The sequence below is a fragment of the Macaca fascicularis genome, chromosome 1, assembly GCF_037993035.2.
Source record: "Macaca fascicularis isolate 582-1 chromosome 1, T2T-MFA8v1.1".
Classification (NCBI taxonomy): Eukaryota; Metazoa; Chordata; class Mammalia; order Primates; family Cercopithecidae; genus Macaca; species Macaca fascicularis.
The window spans coordinates 961,120-979,214 of record NC_088375.1 but is presented as its reverse complement, the minus strand read 5'-3'; the positions used below and the strand labels follow the sequence as shown (position 1 = coordinate 979,214).

The window sequence follows — 18,095 nt, the reverse complement described above, 5'->3', positions numbered from 1 at the left end:
ATAAATGTGTTTTCTGGAGGGGAAGGGAAATGATGGTCAATGGAAGAGATAGGGATAAATGATACTAGACTATGTTTTTATGGGATCCAGTGAAACTAAATAACCCATATTTACAATAATTATTGTAGGTGGCAACATTTCCTCATTCCTGCCTGGCTGGTGATTTTTTTCATTTGATTTATTTTGCCCTGAATGATCAGTGATTATGTGACACTCATTATAAACGTATCGCTGCTTCTCACTTTGTATTTTACCTTATTTGAATCCAGTCTGTCTAATGAAATACCTGGAAAGTACCAGTGTTGTTTTTGCATAAACATGTTAAAAGGGCATTAAATAAAGGCACAATAAGAATGGTTAAAATTACCAGTCTCTCTGCAATGATATATTTTCTTAAAAGAAGGACCTTCTTCTGGAAATAAATAATGAAGGTAACCGCATGGTTAGTAACTGTGCTATGGGTATCCAGATTTTGTTTTTACACCCAATTTGTGTCAAATTGTAGTGCTTTGTGCTTTTAATTTTTACAATGTATTAATTTTTTCTTTCGGTACATAAGGTAAAGTTCCAGTGAAATGATATAAGTATCTGCCTTAACAGCCACTCAAAGTTTTTGTGAGAAGCAAATGAGCAGAGTATGTGGAAACAATGTGAAGGCTATATTATTCTACAGTCATAGTGGATAACAAGTGTGTGAATGTAAGTGATAGCGATTATCTTGATGGTGAGGGCAATGGTAATGAGGAAAATGCTGAAACTTGCAGCTTCAGTGATACACCCAGTCAAGACACATTCACTATCTCACAGACAGCTCCCGGTAACCCATGGATTCTTCTCCCTGTTGTAATTATAAAATACAGGATCAGACATTCATCAACAAAAGCTTACATTTCTAGTAATTGTAAGAGATAGAATTTGATTTAGTTTGAAATGGAGTCTCTGTCCCTTGAACTTACCCAGTGAAGCAGAGTAAGCACACCCTCATTCCAAAAGTACAGTCAAAGGATATACTTTCATAATCAGTTTCCATATATCCATGAAAATGTCTGTCTACCTAATTACCTGTGTATCTATCTGTGAGAGCTGATGCACTGTTGTGGGCCTCAGTGCACGTTGTGACTTGGAAGCACACATACACACAAGCAAATATTCACTTTACATTCTTTACTCCTTTACACCTTAAATAGTTATGGTTCTCCAACTTCATACCCTTCTCAACAATTACAAATACACATTGCATAAATATGAATAAGATCAGTTATTCCTAAGTCAGTTATATACAACATTATGTACTCTGTCTCTTCTTAGGAGAATCCATTGTGGAGGAACTTGAAGGAAGGAGGAATCTCCTTTAGGATTCCATGTCAGGATGCTGTGGAGAGCTGTCCTTGTCTAGACCCCAGAGGACACTCTTCTGTGTCATCTGATTGACATTCGAGACAAGTGTTATCAATGTGAAATAATTCTTACTATAGACATGCAGATTCAGGTACAGACAGCTTGTGTTAAGGAATTCAGACTGACTCATGGAGTCAATGACTTCACTGCCCTTTCAGTGAAACTGATGCTGCTTCGGGTTTTGCCATTTCCGAGCCCTATGTGTTAGTAGGGAGATCACTTTCTGGAACTTTCAAAGATTCAGAACTTTAGGATATTACAGATATCACTTCAGAAGAAGGAAAGTAATCCAGATTCTGGAAAATCCCATGACAAGTGTCTTGGATTTTGCAGACTTTTAAAAGTTCAATCTGATTTCTTATAAAACTTCCAGGAAAGCCAACGTGTGCCCCTGCCTTCCTAGCTTGCTTTTCTTTCTCCCCTTCTTTCTTTTTCTTTCTTTCTTTCTTTCTTTTTCTTTCTCTTTCTTTCTTTCTTTCTTTCTTTCTTTCTTTCTTTCTTTCTTTCTTTCTTTCTTTCTTTCTTTCTTTCTTTCTTTTTCTTTCTTTCTTTCTTTCTTTCTTTCTTTCTTTCTTTCTCTTTCTCTCTTTCTTTCTTTTTCTTTCTTTTTCTTTTCCTTCCTTCCTTCCTTTCCTTTTTTTCTTCTTTCGTTCTATTTTTTTTTGTAAATCCAGTTTTCTGCACCTATGCAAATGATCCTGTCAATTTTAAGGAGACCAGACTTATTTTGTGATGAATAATGGTTTTTCTGTTTGATCAAAGTTGAGGAAAGTATAGGAAGGAAAATCTGTGCCTCAGTGGAAAACTGCAGTATCTAGACTCAAGAAGACTGTCCTCCTTGGTTCCCAACTCGGTCACAAGGTCACTGCACGGTCATGAGTAACTCTCTTCAAATCCTGTGATTCCGTGATTCTTCCATGTGATAAGTAGACTATAGGTGAACAATCTTTGTCTTCTGTGAATATATGAATCACTAAAATTAGGCTACTTTCTTCATCTTACTTTCAATTCTAAATTGAAGGATAGGAAAGAGATTCATGCAATGCAATGACGTTTTTGACTTCAAAATTAGTAATAGGTACTTTATTTGAAACTTGGGCAGCGTTTGGAGAATTGTAATTATTATGCTGAATATGTTCATCCTCAACTTGATTTACACAGGAGTTTATACGGGTGTTTTTCTGTAACTGAATTCTTCCAGTAGGGAAACTTTCACACTGGGAACAAGATAGAAAATGTCTTTCATTTAGAGTTTCTGAGAAACCAATTTTCTGTGAAGATATGTAACTATTGCCAGGTGAAGTGAAAGTACATTAAAAACAGGTGATATGAGGAAACAGAAGAAGAATTGTAATGAGTAAAGCTTAATCATTAAAATAATCCTAGTTGTTGTTTGAAATTTTTTATATTTTCTCAATTATTTACCACTTATATGGAGTTTTTGATTTAATAAATTTACCGTTTTTTCTTTTCTTTTTGTTTTGGGTGATTAAAAACTGAGCCACCCTTATTTCAGATTTACTGCCAAAAATTTTTGAGGGATGAACTACACCACACATTTTTAAAAGATTTATATTAATGTATGTTTATTTATGTAGGTGTGCCATTTACTCATAGGTTTGTGTGTGTGTATATACATATGCATATATGTATGTGTGTGTGTGGATCTAGAGAAGTTTACTGAAAATCTCTGAATCTCAGTTTCGTCATCTATAAAATATGAATGGTGATACCAATCTGAAGAGTTATTTTGATGAACTCCAATAGAATCAAGGAATGAATCCTGTGACGTTCCAGGTGCCAATGTGTGAAGAGAGTGCATGAAAGTTCATGCCTCCCTCCTTCCCTTCATGTGAGACGCAGTTCAGGTTTAAGGTTTGTGGTTCCTACTGACTCTGAAATCTTGACCAGAACTTTTTCTGCTTGTTCTTTCCTCCTGTGTATTATTTCAATAACGTTGACCCCTGCATACTGAATTTTTAGTGAAAAGAAAGTAAAAGCAAGATGTTTCTTAGTTTGCTTAAAAAGATGTTTCTTAGTTTGCCTTCCTTATAGCTATTTCTGTAAATAAAAAAATAAAAGGGTCAGAAATAATCAATTTGGATTTTATTTTTACATAGGAAAAAATATCTTCTTCATATTATTGAAACGGGAACATCATGGCTGAGGCTGCTTTCCTGTCAGGAACCAGCTTCTAATTTTATTTAAATAATATTATGTAATGGGACATTAGAATATTAGAACCCTGGAACATGGATAATAAAAAGATGATACATTGGCAGTCATAAAACATGGCTTTAACTATCAGATCTGATGTGTCATTTATTAAGCTGTTTTTTGTTCTTTTTTCCTCTGTTTAAAATTAGGATAACGTAAACTATCTCTTGGACAGTTTGTCATAGCCCTATGTAAAATATAAATGATACAAATGTTTGAAATGTAAATTGGATTAACAATTTCAAATATTACATGTTCTACTTACCAATAATTAACCAATAATACAAATTCTATAGTATTGGATTTGTATATAGTATTGGATTTGTCTTAATGCCAATCTCCTATTGATTACAAATGACATTTATGAAAACAATTTTCTCTTCTAAATATTTTTTCAAAAATTACCGGTGTCATAAAATAATTGAAAATAAATTGCTGTGCTGTGGCTTAGAAACCTGCCAAGATGTTCAAAAAATGTATTTGCAAATCCAAATTGGAATAGTTTCAGTACATTTAAGTGATTTTTTGTTAGGGTAAATATACATAACAGAAACACAGTTTTAACTGTTTTAAGTGTAGAGTTCTGTGTCATTAAGTACATATATTGTTGTGCAACCATCACTACCATGAACCTGTCTCCAAAACAATTTCATTGTCTCCAACTCACACTTTGTTCTTGTCAAACAATTACTCTCCTTCTCTCCCTTCCCCCATCCTCTGGGGTCCAACATACCACTTTCTGTCTATGAATTTCACTACTGTGGGTACTTCATGTAAGTGAATTCGCACAATATTTGTCTTTTTGGGACAGGCTTATTTCACTTAGCATAATGTATTCAAGCTTCATCCATGTTGTGGCATGTGTCAAAATTTGTGCTGTTTTAAAAACTGTATACAGGCCGGGCGCAGTGGCTCACGCCTGTCATCCCAGCACTTTGGGAGGCCGAGGCGGGCGGATCACGAGGTCAGGAGATCCAGACCATCCTGGCTAACACAGTGAAACCCCGTCTCTACTAAAAATACAAAAAATTAGCCGGGCGTGGTGGCGGCGCCTGTGGTCCCAGCTCCTCGGGAGGCTGAGGCAGGAGAATGGCGGGAACCCGGGAGGCGGAGCTTGCAGTGAGCCAAGATGGCGCCGCTCACTCCAGCCTGGGCGGCAGAGCCAGACTCCCTCTCAAAAAAAAAAAAAAGGAATCATGGTGGATGGTGGATTTCCTCCTTTTCAATTGTTTGGAACAGTTTCAGAAGAAATTGTACCAGCTCCACTTTGTACCTCTGATAGAATTCAGCTATAATCCATCGGAACCCGGGCCTTTTCTTTGGTTGGTAGGCTATTATTGCCTCAATTTCAGAACTTATTATTGGTCTATTCAGGGATTGAAATTCTGTGGACAAGGACGAATTTCTGTACTTCACTTACCCTTGTGTCTCCCTTCAGGAAGGATCGTGTGAAAGCCCCATGGAAAATTACAATCAAACATCAACTGATTTCATCTTGTTGGGGTTGTTCCCACCATCAAGAATTGGCCTTTTCCTCTTCATTCTCATTGCTTTCATTTTCCTGATGGCTCTAATTGGAAACCTATCCATGATTCTTCTCATCTCCTTGGACACCCATCTCCACACACCCATGTATTTCCTACTTAGTCAGCTCTCCCTCATTGACCTAAATTACATCTCCACCATTGTTCCTAAGATGGCTTCTGATTTTCTGCATGGAAACAAGTCTATCTCCTTCACTGGGTGTGGGATTCAGAGTTTCTTCTTCACGACTTTAGCCGTTGTAGAAGCGCTGCTCCTGACATCAATGGCCTATGATCGTTACATTGCTGTTTGCTTTCCTCTTCACTATCTCATCCGCATGAGCAAAAGAGTGTGTGTGCTGATGATAACAGGATCTTGGATCATAGGCTCTATCAATGCTTGTGCTCACACTGTATATATTCTCCATATTCCTTATTGCCGATCCAGGGCCATCAATCATTTCTTCTGTGATGTCCCAGCCATGGTGACTCTGGCCTGCACGGACACCTGGGTCTATGAGGGCACAGTGTTTTTGAGCACCACCATCTTTCTGGTGTTTCCCTTCATTGGTATTTCATGTTCCTATGGCCGGGTTCTCCTTGCTGTCTACCGCATGAAATCTGCAGAAGGGAGGAAGAAGGCCTACCTGACCTGCAGCACCCACCTCACTGTAGTGACTTTCTACTATGCACCTTTTGTCTACACCTATCTACGTCCAAGATCCCTGCGATCTCCAACAGAGGACAAGGTTCTGGCTGTTTTCTACACCATCCTCACCCCAATGCTCAACCCCATCATCTACAGCCTGAGAAACAAGGAGGTGATGGGGGCCCTGACACGAGTGAGTCAGAGACTCTGCTCTGTGAAAATGTAGACACACTTTCTGCCTAAGGTCTCAGGGCTCAGATACACATCCATTCAGCAGTGTATAGTAATTAAAATATTATTTCATTCCTAGAGTGCAGGAGCAAAAAGTAATCAACAGAAGAAAAAAAAAATCACTGATTTCTGGGCGAAATTGTTTTATAAAGATGTATATAATTCTAAACAACCTTTTTCTTCATCGCATTTTCCCCGTAAATTTTGAAAGCACATACTTTTGCCAAAATATTGTCAGTGAGAATGTTTGTTTTAAGTTATGCAGAAATGGAAGTGAAATTTGTCTAACTGAAGTTGGCACTTAGTATAGCAATTCTATTATTGTCAATTTATTTTCCAGCAATTTTAAATTTACCTTTTTGTTTATGTCTAAAACAAACAAAAAAATCTCTTGACTTGGTGGATCCAATTGAAAACTGTAAAATGTCTTTCTTATTTAGACGCTTAATGTACCAGTTACTGTTTCTTTCAACCTAGGGAAGTTATTTTTACACAATTTAGCAGAGAGCTCAACAGGGATTCTTTTTTTTTTTTTTTTTGAGACGGAGTCTCGCTCTGCCGCCCAGGCTGGAGTGCAGTGGCCGGATCTCAGCTCACTGCAAGCTCCGCCTCCCGGGTTCACGCCATTCTCCTGCCTCAGCCTCCCGAGTAGTTGGGACTACAGGCGCCCGCCACCGCGCCCGGCTAGTTTTTTGTATTTTTTAGTAGAGACGGGGTTTCACCGTGTTAGCCAGGATGGTCTCGATCTCCTGACCTCGTGATCCGCCCGTCTCGGCCTCCCAAAGTGCTGGGATTACAGGCTTGAGCCACCGCGCCCGGCCCTCAACAGGGATTCTTAAGTCCTGATACCACTCTGGATGGCCTATGACAAGTTTATGTGTTTTATAGGGGAATTAATCCCAGGAAATGATTTAACATCAGGTATATTGTAGGTTAACAACAAGAACTGGAATGTGCCAGCAGTAATAAAAATGGTTACATTTAGGTCTTTAACCCATTTTGAGTTTGATTTTGGTATGGTATAAGAATTGGGAGTTTAGTTTCATTTTTCTGCTTAAAAATATCCAGTTTTCCCTGCACAGTATATTGAAGACACTGTCTGCTTCCCAATGAACATTCTTGGCTCTGTTGTCAAAAATCAGTTGACCGCATCAGGCACAGAAAGATTTTGCATGTTGTCACTCATCTCTGGGAGCTAAAATTCTTAAAAATGGAACTCGTGGAAATAGAGAATAGACTGACGGTCACCAGAGAGTGAGAAGGGTGCTGGGGGGGGGGGTGATAAAGTGGGGATGGTTAATAGTTGCAAAAATATAATTAGGTATAATGAATAAGAGCCAGTAATTAGTAGCCCAACAGAGTGACTATAGTAAACAATAATTTATTGTAGAATTTATTGTACATCTTAAAGAATAACTGAAAGTGTCGAATTGGAATGTTCTCAACACAAAGAAATAATACATATTTGAGGTGCTGGTTACCCCAGTTACCCCGATTTGATCATTACGCATTGTATGCCTTTATCTAAACATCACATACACTCCACAATTCTATATTACTATTATAGTAATTGACAATAAAAAAAATAAATCAGTTAGCTGTAGATGTGTGGATTTATTTCTGGGTTCTCTGTTCTGTTTCATTGTTCTATGCATCTTTTCTACACCGGTACCATTCTGTTTTGGTTATTCCATGTTTGTAGTATAGTTTGAAGTTTGGTGCTGTTATGCCTCCAGGTTTGTTCTTTTTGTTCAAGGTTGCTTTGACTATTTGGGGTCTTTTATAGTTCCATACAAATCTTAGAATGTTTTTTACTATGTGTGTGCAGAATGTCATTGGTGTTTTGATAGACATTGCATTGAATCTGTAGTTTGGTCATTTAAATAATATTAATTCTTTCGATCCATGAGCATTGGATGTCTTCCCATTTGTTTGTATTCCTCTTCATTTTCTTTCACCAGTGTTTTGTACAAATCATTCTAGTGTTCTCTTCCATGACTACAGTTAACAGTAAAGTATTACATAGTTAAAATTATTTCAATGCTCTTTAAACGTCATTTCTATTTCTAAACCTGTGGATATTTGGTTTACAATGTTGTAGCAGTTAAAACACATATTTTGAACTTGTTTTATGAATCAGAGTAAGTCTTCATTGTCCTTTGTTGCAATGAGCAGCATATATTTTTATTTTGTGATGATTTACGAACAAAGTTTACTGCCTAAGCTTCTTGCCATTTCCTGTCCTGAACTCAGTCAGATAGGTCATAATCCATGAATACAACAGAGATGGGCTCTGGGGCAGAGGGAAAATAGCCCTCCCATCTGCAATCACTTGCTCCTGCCATGGAGAGCACCTCCTCTCTTCCCTGTTAGGGATGCTTGTATCCAACTGTCACCTGTGCCACTGTTTGTGTCATCACTACCAATCTGAGCCCGGTCATACCCCAGCCACTGCTTGGGGTCCTGTGGTGCTGTGAAATATTGCAAGATATGTGTGTGTGTGTGTGTGTGCGCGCGCGCGCGTGTGCGTGCACATGCGTGCATAAGAATGCCAGGCCAATTGCCTCATGTGGGTGTTGCCTGAGCCCACTTGTGTAGTCACTGCTACTGAACCAAAACTGTATGCAAACGCTGCCAACCTCTCCAGCTCCTCTGTCACATGCATACTTCAAGATGAAATGATTAAAAATTCCAGTGATAACAGCAGAGCATGAAACCAGGCATGGAGCCCTTTGAGTGTGGGACCCTGTGCATGGGTCCATGAGGCCAGTCCCAAGAAGGATGGAAAGAGTGAACATGAAGTGAATGAGATCATGCAGCCTAGGATAGTGGTGGGAATGTATGATGGTCTGAATGTTTGTATCCTCCCCAAATCCATATGCTTACATCTTAACCCTCAATGTGATAGTATTAGGAGTTGGGGCCCATTGGGAAATGATTAGGTCATGAGGGTAGCACCCTCTTGAGTAAGATGAATGCCTTTCTAAAGGAGGCTTGAGAGAGCTTGTTTGTGCCATCTGCCATGTGAGGTCACAGCAGACGATTCCAACTATGGTGTCATACAAGCCACTGTCTATGAACCAGAAAGCAAGATTTCTCCAGAGACTGAATCTTCAGTTACTTCGTCTTAAACTTCCCAGGTTCCACAACTCTGAGAATACATTTCTCTTGCTTATAGGTTACCCCGTTTAAGATACAATTGTTATAGCAGATTGAATACACTAAGATGGAATGTCTGCTGCTTTTATTATTTATTATTATTGGAAAGAACCTGAGGGAGGACTGAATTAAGCAGAGATGCCCAGTTCAGACCCTTTATCCATTTCAGGTGGTGATTCATGGAGGGAATCAGGAGACCTAGCTCTGTGATTTTCTGTGACGTACCACGGCCTTGGGGAAATCATTCCATCTCTCTGAAATTAGTTTACTGAAAAACAATATGGATGCCTTGTACCTTATCAGTAAATGGCATCATTGAAATCACTCCTACTGACATTCCTGTATAAGCAATGGTAATCCTATTTTTCATGCCAATGACTCTGGTGGTGGAGATGAAGAGGTCACCAGTGAATACTGAGCCTTCCAAGGCTATCATAAATGACTTTTCAAAATTCTTTTACGCCAGGAGGCTCTGGCTCAGGAAAGCAATAAGCTAGTCCCCTTTGACATGGTGTCTGTACTCAGAGGCCACTCCTTTCCCCTTACAGTCATTAAGAAGAACAACATAAAATGAAGTCAAATTATTCAAATCTACTGTCATTTACTACATTGTTTATGAGCATGTATCCAGATAATATTGAAGGTTGGACAATAGTTCCTCTTGGTGGGGAAGTTAATGAATTCTTTACCTCACAACATTCTTGGCTCATTGTTAATTTTGCCTCTGCCTTGTTTTAGCCATTTTTCTTTCCATCCAAATGTTATGCTCTAGTTATTATTTTACACTACATGGTCGTTCTTTAATTATTTCCTGTCTTTGAAATAGAAGATGCAAATTTTATAGCACACGGTATCTATCTGGATTTCATAACATACACTGTGTGCAATTAGAAATATCTTATGTATTCCATTAGCAAAGTTTGATTTATGGAAAGGGACATGAGTACTCTTTCTACTTTGAAGGATGAGTATATTTCTCATTAAAACAAGTTGTGGTTCAGTAGTGAAATAATTAAAGTAAAGGAATGAGTGGCATACCATCCACAAATATGCTGACTTGGCACATTTATTAGTTTGAACTGAAAACATTGGAGAAATTTTGGTTAACATGAGAAGAAAAGATTATCTGAGCTCTCTTCTTCTGCATGCAGCAAGCTATAAAGATTCATACAGGAATCTTTGGTACATTCTTATACTCTTCTGGTACCCTCCCTCTATCACAGTAGAAAATAGCACTTAAACCAGAGCCTGGGAATTGGAGGAATGTGGTGGACCTGAGTAAATAAACTTTAAAAATTAACCCTTAATTTCCACTAGCTTTACACCCCCATATACCTCCTAGTGATAGCCCTAGAATTTGTGGCTTCAAGTCAGTTTCTCTATTCTTTGGCGTTTTCTATAATTTATCATTCTTTGTCTAAAAGTATAAAAATATCTCGCATTGATCACTTATTTGGACTTCACACTCTTGTGAAGATTCACATGTGCATGTAATGTTAATAAAACTTACATGCTTTTTCCTCATTAATCTGTGTTGTATCAATTTGTTTCCTAGACTTGGGCAAAAAGCTCATATAGGAGATGAAATGAGTGATCTCTCATGTTTCTACAGAAGTAACAATTAACTTCCTTTTGTACTTACAAAGAGGCTTAGACTCTCACAAAATAATAGTGGGAGACTTTAACACACCACTGTCAATATTAGAGAGATTGTTGAGACAGAAAATTAACAACAATATTCAGGACTGTAACTCAGCTCTTGACCAAGCAGACCTAATAGGCATCTACAGAACTATCCACTCCAAATCAATAGAATATATATTTTTTTAGCAACACATCACCCTTGTTCTAAAATTGACCACATAATTGGAAGTCAAACACTCCTCAGCAAATGCAAAAGATTGGAAATCATAACAAACAGTCTCTCAGACCACAGTGCAATCAAATTAGAACTCAGGATTAAGAAACTCACTCAAAACCACACAACTACATGGAAACTGAACAACCTGCTCCTCAATGACTACTGGGTGAATAATGAAATTAAGGCAGGAATAAATAAGTTGTTTGAAGCCAATGAGAACAAAGACTCAATGTATCAGAATCTCTGGGACACAGCTAATGCAGTGTTTAGAGGAAAATGTATTGCACTAAATGCCCACATCAGAAAGCAGGAAAAATCTAAAATAGACACACTAACATCACAATTAAAGCAAACAGAGAATCAAGCACAAACAAATTCAAAAGCTAGCAGAAGACAAGAAATATCTAAGATCAGAGGGGATAGACTCAAAAAACCTTTCAAACCATCAGTGAATCCAGGAGCTGGTTTTTTGAAAAGATTAACAAAATAGACTGCTAGTCAGATTAATAAAGAAGAAAAGAGAGAAGAACAAAATAGACAGTAAAAAATGATAAAGGGGATATCACCACTGATCCCACAGAAATACCATCTATCATCAGAGAACACTATAAAGACCTCTACACAAATAAACTAGAAAATCTAGAAGAAATGGGCAAATTCCTGGACAGATATACTCTCTGAAATCTAAACTAGGAAGAAATCGAATCCCTGAACAAAACAATAACAAGTTCTGAAATTAAGGCAGTAATTAATAGCGTAATAACCAAAAAAAGCCCAGGACCAGATGGATTCACAGCTGAATTCTACCAGAGGTACAAAGTGGAGCTGGTACCATTCCTTCTGAAACAATTTCAAACAATAGAAAAAGAGGAACTCCTCCCCTTTATGAGGACAGCATCATCCAATACCAAAACCTGTCAGAGACAAAACAGAAAAAGAAAATTTCAGGCCAATATTCTTAATGAATATTGATGCGAAAATACTCAATAAAATACTGGCAAACCGAATCCAACAGCATATTACAAAACTTATCCAACACGATCAAGTTGGCTTCACCCCTGGAACGCAAGGATGGTTCAACCTAAGCAAATCAATAAACGTAATGCATCACATAAACAGAACTAATGACAAAACCATATGATTATCTCTATAGATGCAGAAAAAAACCTTCAATAAAATTCAACACTCCAGCATGCTAAAAACTCTCAATAAACTAGGTATTCATAGAACTTATCTCAAAATATTAAGAGCTATTCATGACAAACCCACAACCAATATGATACTGAATGGGCAAAAGGTGGAAGCATTTCCTATGAAAACCGGCACAAGACAAGGATACCCTCTCTCACCACTCCTATTCAACATAGTATTGGAAGTACTGGGCAAGGCAATCAGGCAAGAGAAAGAAATAAAGCATATTCAAATAGGAAGAGAGGAAGTCAAATTGTCTTTGTTTGCAGATGACATGATTGTATATTTAGGGAACCCCATAGTCTCAGCCCCAAATCTGTTTGTTATGATTTCTGTCTTTTGCATTTGCTGAGGAGTGTTTTACTTCCAATTATGTAGTCAGTTTAAGAATAAGTGCAATGTAGTGCTGAGAAGAATGTGTATTCTGTTGATTTGGGGTGGAGAGTTCTGTAGATTTCTTTTTATTATTATTATTTTCTTTTTTATTATTTTTTATTATACTTTAAATTCTAGGGTACATTTGCACTACATGCAAGTTTTGTTACATATGCATACATGTGCCATGTTGGTGTGCTGCACCCATTAACTCATCATTTACATTAGGTATATCTCCTAATTCTATCACTCTCCACTCCCCTCACCCCATGACAGGCCCCGGTGTGTGATGTTCCCCTTTCTGTGTCCGACTGTTCTCATTGTTCAGTTCCCACCTATGAGTGAGAACATGCAGTGTTTGGTCTTCTATTAGGTCTTCTTGGTGCAGAGCTGAGCTCTAGTCCTAAATATCCTTGTGAATTTTCTGTCTCATTGCTCTCTCTAATATTGACAGTGGGGTGTTAAAATCTCCCATTATTATTGTGTGAGAGTCTAAGTCTCTTTGTAGGTCTCTAAGAACTTACTTTATGAATATGGGTGCTCCTGTATTGGGTGCCTATATGTTTAGAATAGTTAGCTCTTCTTGTTGTATTGATTCCTTTACCACTATGTAATGCCCTTCTTTGTCTCTTTTGCTCTTTGTTGGTTTAAAGTCTACTTTATCAGAGACTAGGATTGCAACTCCTGCCTTTTTTTTACTTTCCATTTGCTTAATAAGCCTTCTTCCATCCCTTTATTTTGAGCCTATGGGTGTCTTTGCATGTGAGATGGGTCTCCTGAATACAGCACACCATTGAGTCTTGACTCTTTATTCAATTTGCCAGTCTGTGTTTTTGAATTGGGGAATTTAGCCCATTTACATTTAAGGTTAATATTGTTATGTGTGAATTTGATCCTATCATTATGATGCTATTTGGTTACTTTGTCCATTAGTTGATGCAGTTTCTTCATAGTGTCGATGGTCTTTACAATTTGGTATGTTTTTGCTGTGGCTGGTACCGGTTGTTTCATTCCATGTTTAGTGCTTCCTTCAGGAACTCTTGTAAGGTAGGCCTGGTGGTGACAAAATCTCACAGCATTTGCCTGTCTGTAAAGGATTTTTTTCTCCTTCACACATGAAGCTTAGTTTGGCTGGAGAACTTCATGAAGTTTTCTTGCTGTGTTTTTCAGCTTCATCAGGTGGTTTATGTTCTTCTCTAAACTGGTTACTCTAGTTATCAATTCCTGTAACCTTTTTTCAAGGTTTTTAGCTGTTGCTAAAAAGTCAGGAACCCTGAGTGGAGGGACCGGCTGGAGCTACAGCAAAGGAACATAAATTGTGAAGATTTCATGGACATTTACCAGTTCCCAAATAATACCTTCATAATTTATTATGCCTGTCTTACTTTAATCTCTTGATCCCGTTGTCTTTGTAAACTGAGGATGTATGTCACCTCAGGACCACTATGATAATTGTGTTAACTGTACAAATTGATTGTAAAACGTGTGTGTTTGAACAATATGAAATCAGTGCACCTTGAAAAAGAACAGAATAACAGCGATTTTCAGGGAACCAGGGAAGACAACCATAAGTTCTGACTGCCTGCAGGGTCAGGCAAAGTAGAGACATATATTTCTTCTTGCAGAGAGCCTATAAACAGATATGCAAGTAGGGAAGATATCTCTAAATTCTTTTCCTAGCAAGAAATATTAATATCCTGGGGGAAGGATCCTGGGAGAAGGATATATTCTTTTCCTAGCAAGAACTATTAATATCCTGGGGGAAGGAATGCATTCCTGGGGGGAGGTCTATAAATGGCCACTCTGGTAGTGTCTATCTTATGTGGTTGAGATAAGGACTGAAATACTCCCTAGTCTCCTGAAGTACCCTCAGGCTTACCAGGGTGGGTAAAAACCCTACCTTGGTAATTTTGTGGTCAGACCAGTTCTCTGCTCTTGAACCTTGATTTCTGTTATTTAAGATGTTTATCAAGATAATACGTTCACCACTGAACATAGACCCTTACCAGTAATTCCGCTTTTGCCCTTTGCCTTGTGATCTTTCCTTTTGCGCTTTGCTTTGTGATCTTTGTTCTCCTTTTTGCCCTTTGAAACATATGATCTTGTGACCTACTCCCTGTTCTTGCACCCCCTCCCCTTTTGAAATCCTTAATAAAACTTGCTGGTTTGGTGGCTCAGGTGGGCACCACAGTCCTACTGATATGTGATGTCACCCCTGGCAGCCCAGCTGTAAAATTCCTCTCTTTGTGCTCTTTCCCTTATGGAAAATAGAAAGAACCTATATTGAAATATTAGGGGCGGGTTCCCCCAATACTTAGCTTCCTTGCATTGGGTTAGAATATTTTCCTTTAGCTTGGAGGAGTTTGTTATTACCCACCTTCTGAAACCTACTTTTGTCCATTTGTGGAACTCATTCTCTGTCCTGCTTTGGTCTCTTGCTGGTGACGAGTTGTGATCCTTTGGAGGAGAAGCATCATTCTGGTTTTTAGAATTTTCAGGCTTTTTGTACTGGTTTCTCCCCATCTACATGGATTTATCTACCTTTGTTCTTTGATGTTGGTGACCTTCAGTTGGGGTTTCTGAGTGTACGTTCTTCTTGTGGATGTTGATGTTGATGTTGATGCTATTCCTTTCTGTTTGTTAGTTTTCCTTCTAACTGTCAGGCTCCTCTGCTGCAGGTCTGCTGGAGTTTGCTGGAGGTCCACTCCAGACCCTGTTTGCCTGAGAATCACCCATGGAGACTGCAGAACAGCAAAGATTGCTGCCTATTCCTTTCTCTGGAAGCTTTGTCCCAGAGGGCCACCCACCAGATGCCAGCTGGAGCTATCCTGTATGAGGTGTCTGTCAACCCAACTGGGAGGTGTGTCTCAGTCTGGAGACACAAGAGTCAGGGACCCACATGAGGAGGCAGTCTGACCCTTAGCAGAGCTAGAACGCTGTGCTGGGAGATCCACTGCACAGAGCTGGGAGGCAGGGATATTTAAATTTACTGAAGCTGCACCCATAGCCACCCTTCCCCCGCAGGTGCTTTATGTCAACTTCTCTTTTAGATATGTGCATACATGTGCAGATATGTTAAATGGGAATATTGCTTGTTGCTTAGATTTAGAACCTGTCACCCTGGTAATGAATGTGGTACCCAATTGGTAGTTTTTAATCCCACCCCCCATCCTCTAGCAGTGCACGATGTCTCTTGTTACCATATTTATATACACGTGTGGTTATATGCTTAGTTCCCAGTTACAAGTGAAAACATTCAACACTTGGTTCACTATCGCTGAGTCAATTTGCTTAGAATTATGGCCTCCAACTCCATCTATTTCACTTGCACAGACCATGCTCTCATGCTTTTCTTTTATAGCTGTGTTGTATTTCATGTTGTATATGTACCATATTTTCTTTATATAAGTCACTGTTGATGGGCACATAGGTTGGCAATATGTCTTCGCTATTATGAATAGTGCAGCAATGAGCATATAAATGCATGTGTCTTTTTGGTAGAATGATTTTGTGTGTGTGTATGTGTGTGTATGTGTGAGTGTGTGTGTGTGTGTGTGTGTGTCTGTGTGTGTGTGTGTGTGTGTGTGTGTGTGTACTGAGCACTGGAATTTCCTGGTCAAAAGGTATCTCTGTTTAAGTTTTTTGAGAAATCTACAGACTGTTTTCCATACTGGCTGGACTAATTTACATTCCTATCAACAGCGTATAAGAATTCCCTTTGGTCTGTAGCTTCATCCGTATCTGCTCTTTTTGACTTTTTAGTAATATTCATTCTGACTGCTATAAAATGGTATCTCATTGTGGTTTTGTTTTGCATTTCTTTGATGATTTGTTATGCTGAATATTTTTTCCTATGTTTGTTGACAACTTGTATGTCTTCTTCAGCGATGTGTCTGTTCATGTACTTTGTCCATTTTTAATAGGGTCATTTGTTTTTTGCTTGTAGGTGTATTTGACTTCCGTATAGATTATGGACATTACATCTTTGTCATATGCATAGTTTGCAAATATTACTTCCTATTCTGTAGGTTGGCTGTTTCCTCTCTTGACAGTTTCTTTTGCTGTGCAGAAGCTCTTTAATTTCATTAGGTCCCACTTGTCAATTCTGTTTTGTTGCCACTGCTTTTGGAGACTTGTAAGGCAGGTAGAGGAGTAAGTATTTGGGTTCTATCATAGATACTGAAATGTTTGCTCTCTGAGGCATGTCAAAAGAGAGTTCAGATGTGTAGTGAATGGTAAATTGATTCTAGAGTTTCTGCTGAACCAGGAGTACCATGCCTCTCATTAATTTATTTACATGGTCATTATAAGGGAGATATGGAATATGGAAGAAGTTTGTTATATGCATGATACTTGGTGAAACAGACATGGGAGATGAAAAAAGTAGATACAGTTTAGTCTTGATTCATCAATTGAGCCAACAAATTCCTGCAGTGCTATTTGGACACACCCTGAATGGAAAGAGACAGAAAGAGAAAGAGAGAGAGGGAGGTGAGAGAGAGAAAGAGAGAGAGAGAGAAACCTTCTTAGGAAAGTGTTTGTGAAACGAATGGACAACCATTGGTACCTATAGGACATAGTGATGGAGTGTGACTCAGAACTGTGTAGAAAGGTCATCTGTTCATTTTGTTAATGGAAACAATGTGTGGCAGGGATGCAGGAATGTCTCTTATTCTCTTTGGCATCTTAAAGGTCCTGTATATTTCAGATTTTGTGGCATGGAGCTTTCCCAGGGAGAATCCCAAACATGATTGATTCCCATTTGGTCTCACAGGCTGGGAAATACTGCGAATGATTATGTTACTGTGACTGTAGCCTCCCAGTACAAGTGTTAGTTTCTCTTCTTTCTGTCCTTCATTCCAGACTGGCTTTCAGACACAAAAAGAAAAATACTGCATGATCTCACTGATACATTGGGCCCAAAAATAAGTGAAATACATAGAAAAAGAGAGTAAAATGGTGGTTACAGGAGCGGGGAGGGAGAGAAAATAAAAGTGTAGGTCAAATGGTACAAACTTGCAGTTATGTAGGATGAGTAAGTCTTGATAGCTAATGGTTAATAATATTGCATTATATATTGAAAATTTGCTAAGAGAATGGGTTTTAAGTCCTTTTACTATAAAGATCAGAGCTATGGAAAGTGCTGTATAATTTGTTTGAGTGTAGTAATCATTTCAATATGTAGATGGATGTCAAATATCATATTGTACATTTTTAATAAAGAATATTATGTGATACTGCTTTAATGAAATCAATAACGAATCAATCAATCCAGACTGGCTTGAATTGTTCTTAGAATTATCTAATCAAAAAATATTTTGATGATGTCACTTTCCTTAGTATGTCATGTGATTCTCTCAATTGGCTAATTCACTCCTACATCTGCAGGATCACACTCTACATGGAAATTTTTATTCTCTTCATGCTACATTAAATGCAGTTCTATGAAGAAGTTGTGAAAAGTTAGTCCTTCATGACATTAGGTACAATC

General features: G+C 38.3%; 2 protein-coding genes across 4 annotated transcripts in view; both read left to right on the top strand.

The window, feature by feature from the left end:
• LOC102130647 (olfactory receptor 2T33) overlaps positions 1-18,095 on the top strand; it is a 277,856-nt gene that overhangs the window by 152,540 nt on the left and 107,221 nt on the right. The window lies entirely within an intron of this gene.
• Positions 4,348-6,209, top strand: LOC102128599 (olfactory receptor 2L8-like). The gene has a single exon (XM_005539543.4). It carries the CDS (start codon positions 5,075-5,077, stop codon positions 6,011-6,013), a length of 939 nt encoding a protein of 312 aa, XP_005539600.3. The 5' UTR covers positions 4,348-5,074; the 3' UTR covers positions 6,014-6,209.

Bases quoted from the DNA above. Each gene is read 5' to 3' on its own strand.
- LOC102128599 (XM_005539543.4), top strand. From the start codon at position 5,075: ATGGAAAATTACAATCAAACATCAACTGATTTCATCTTGTTGGGGTTG.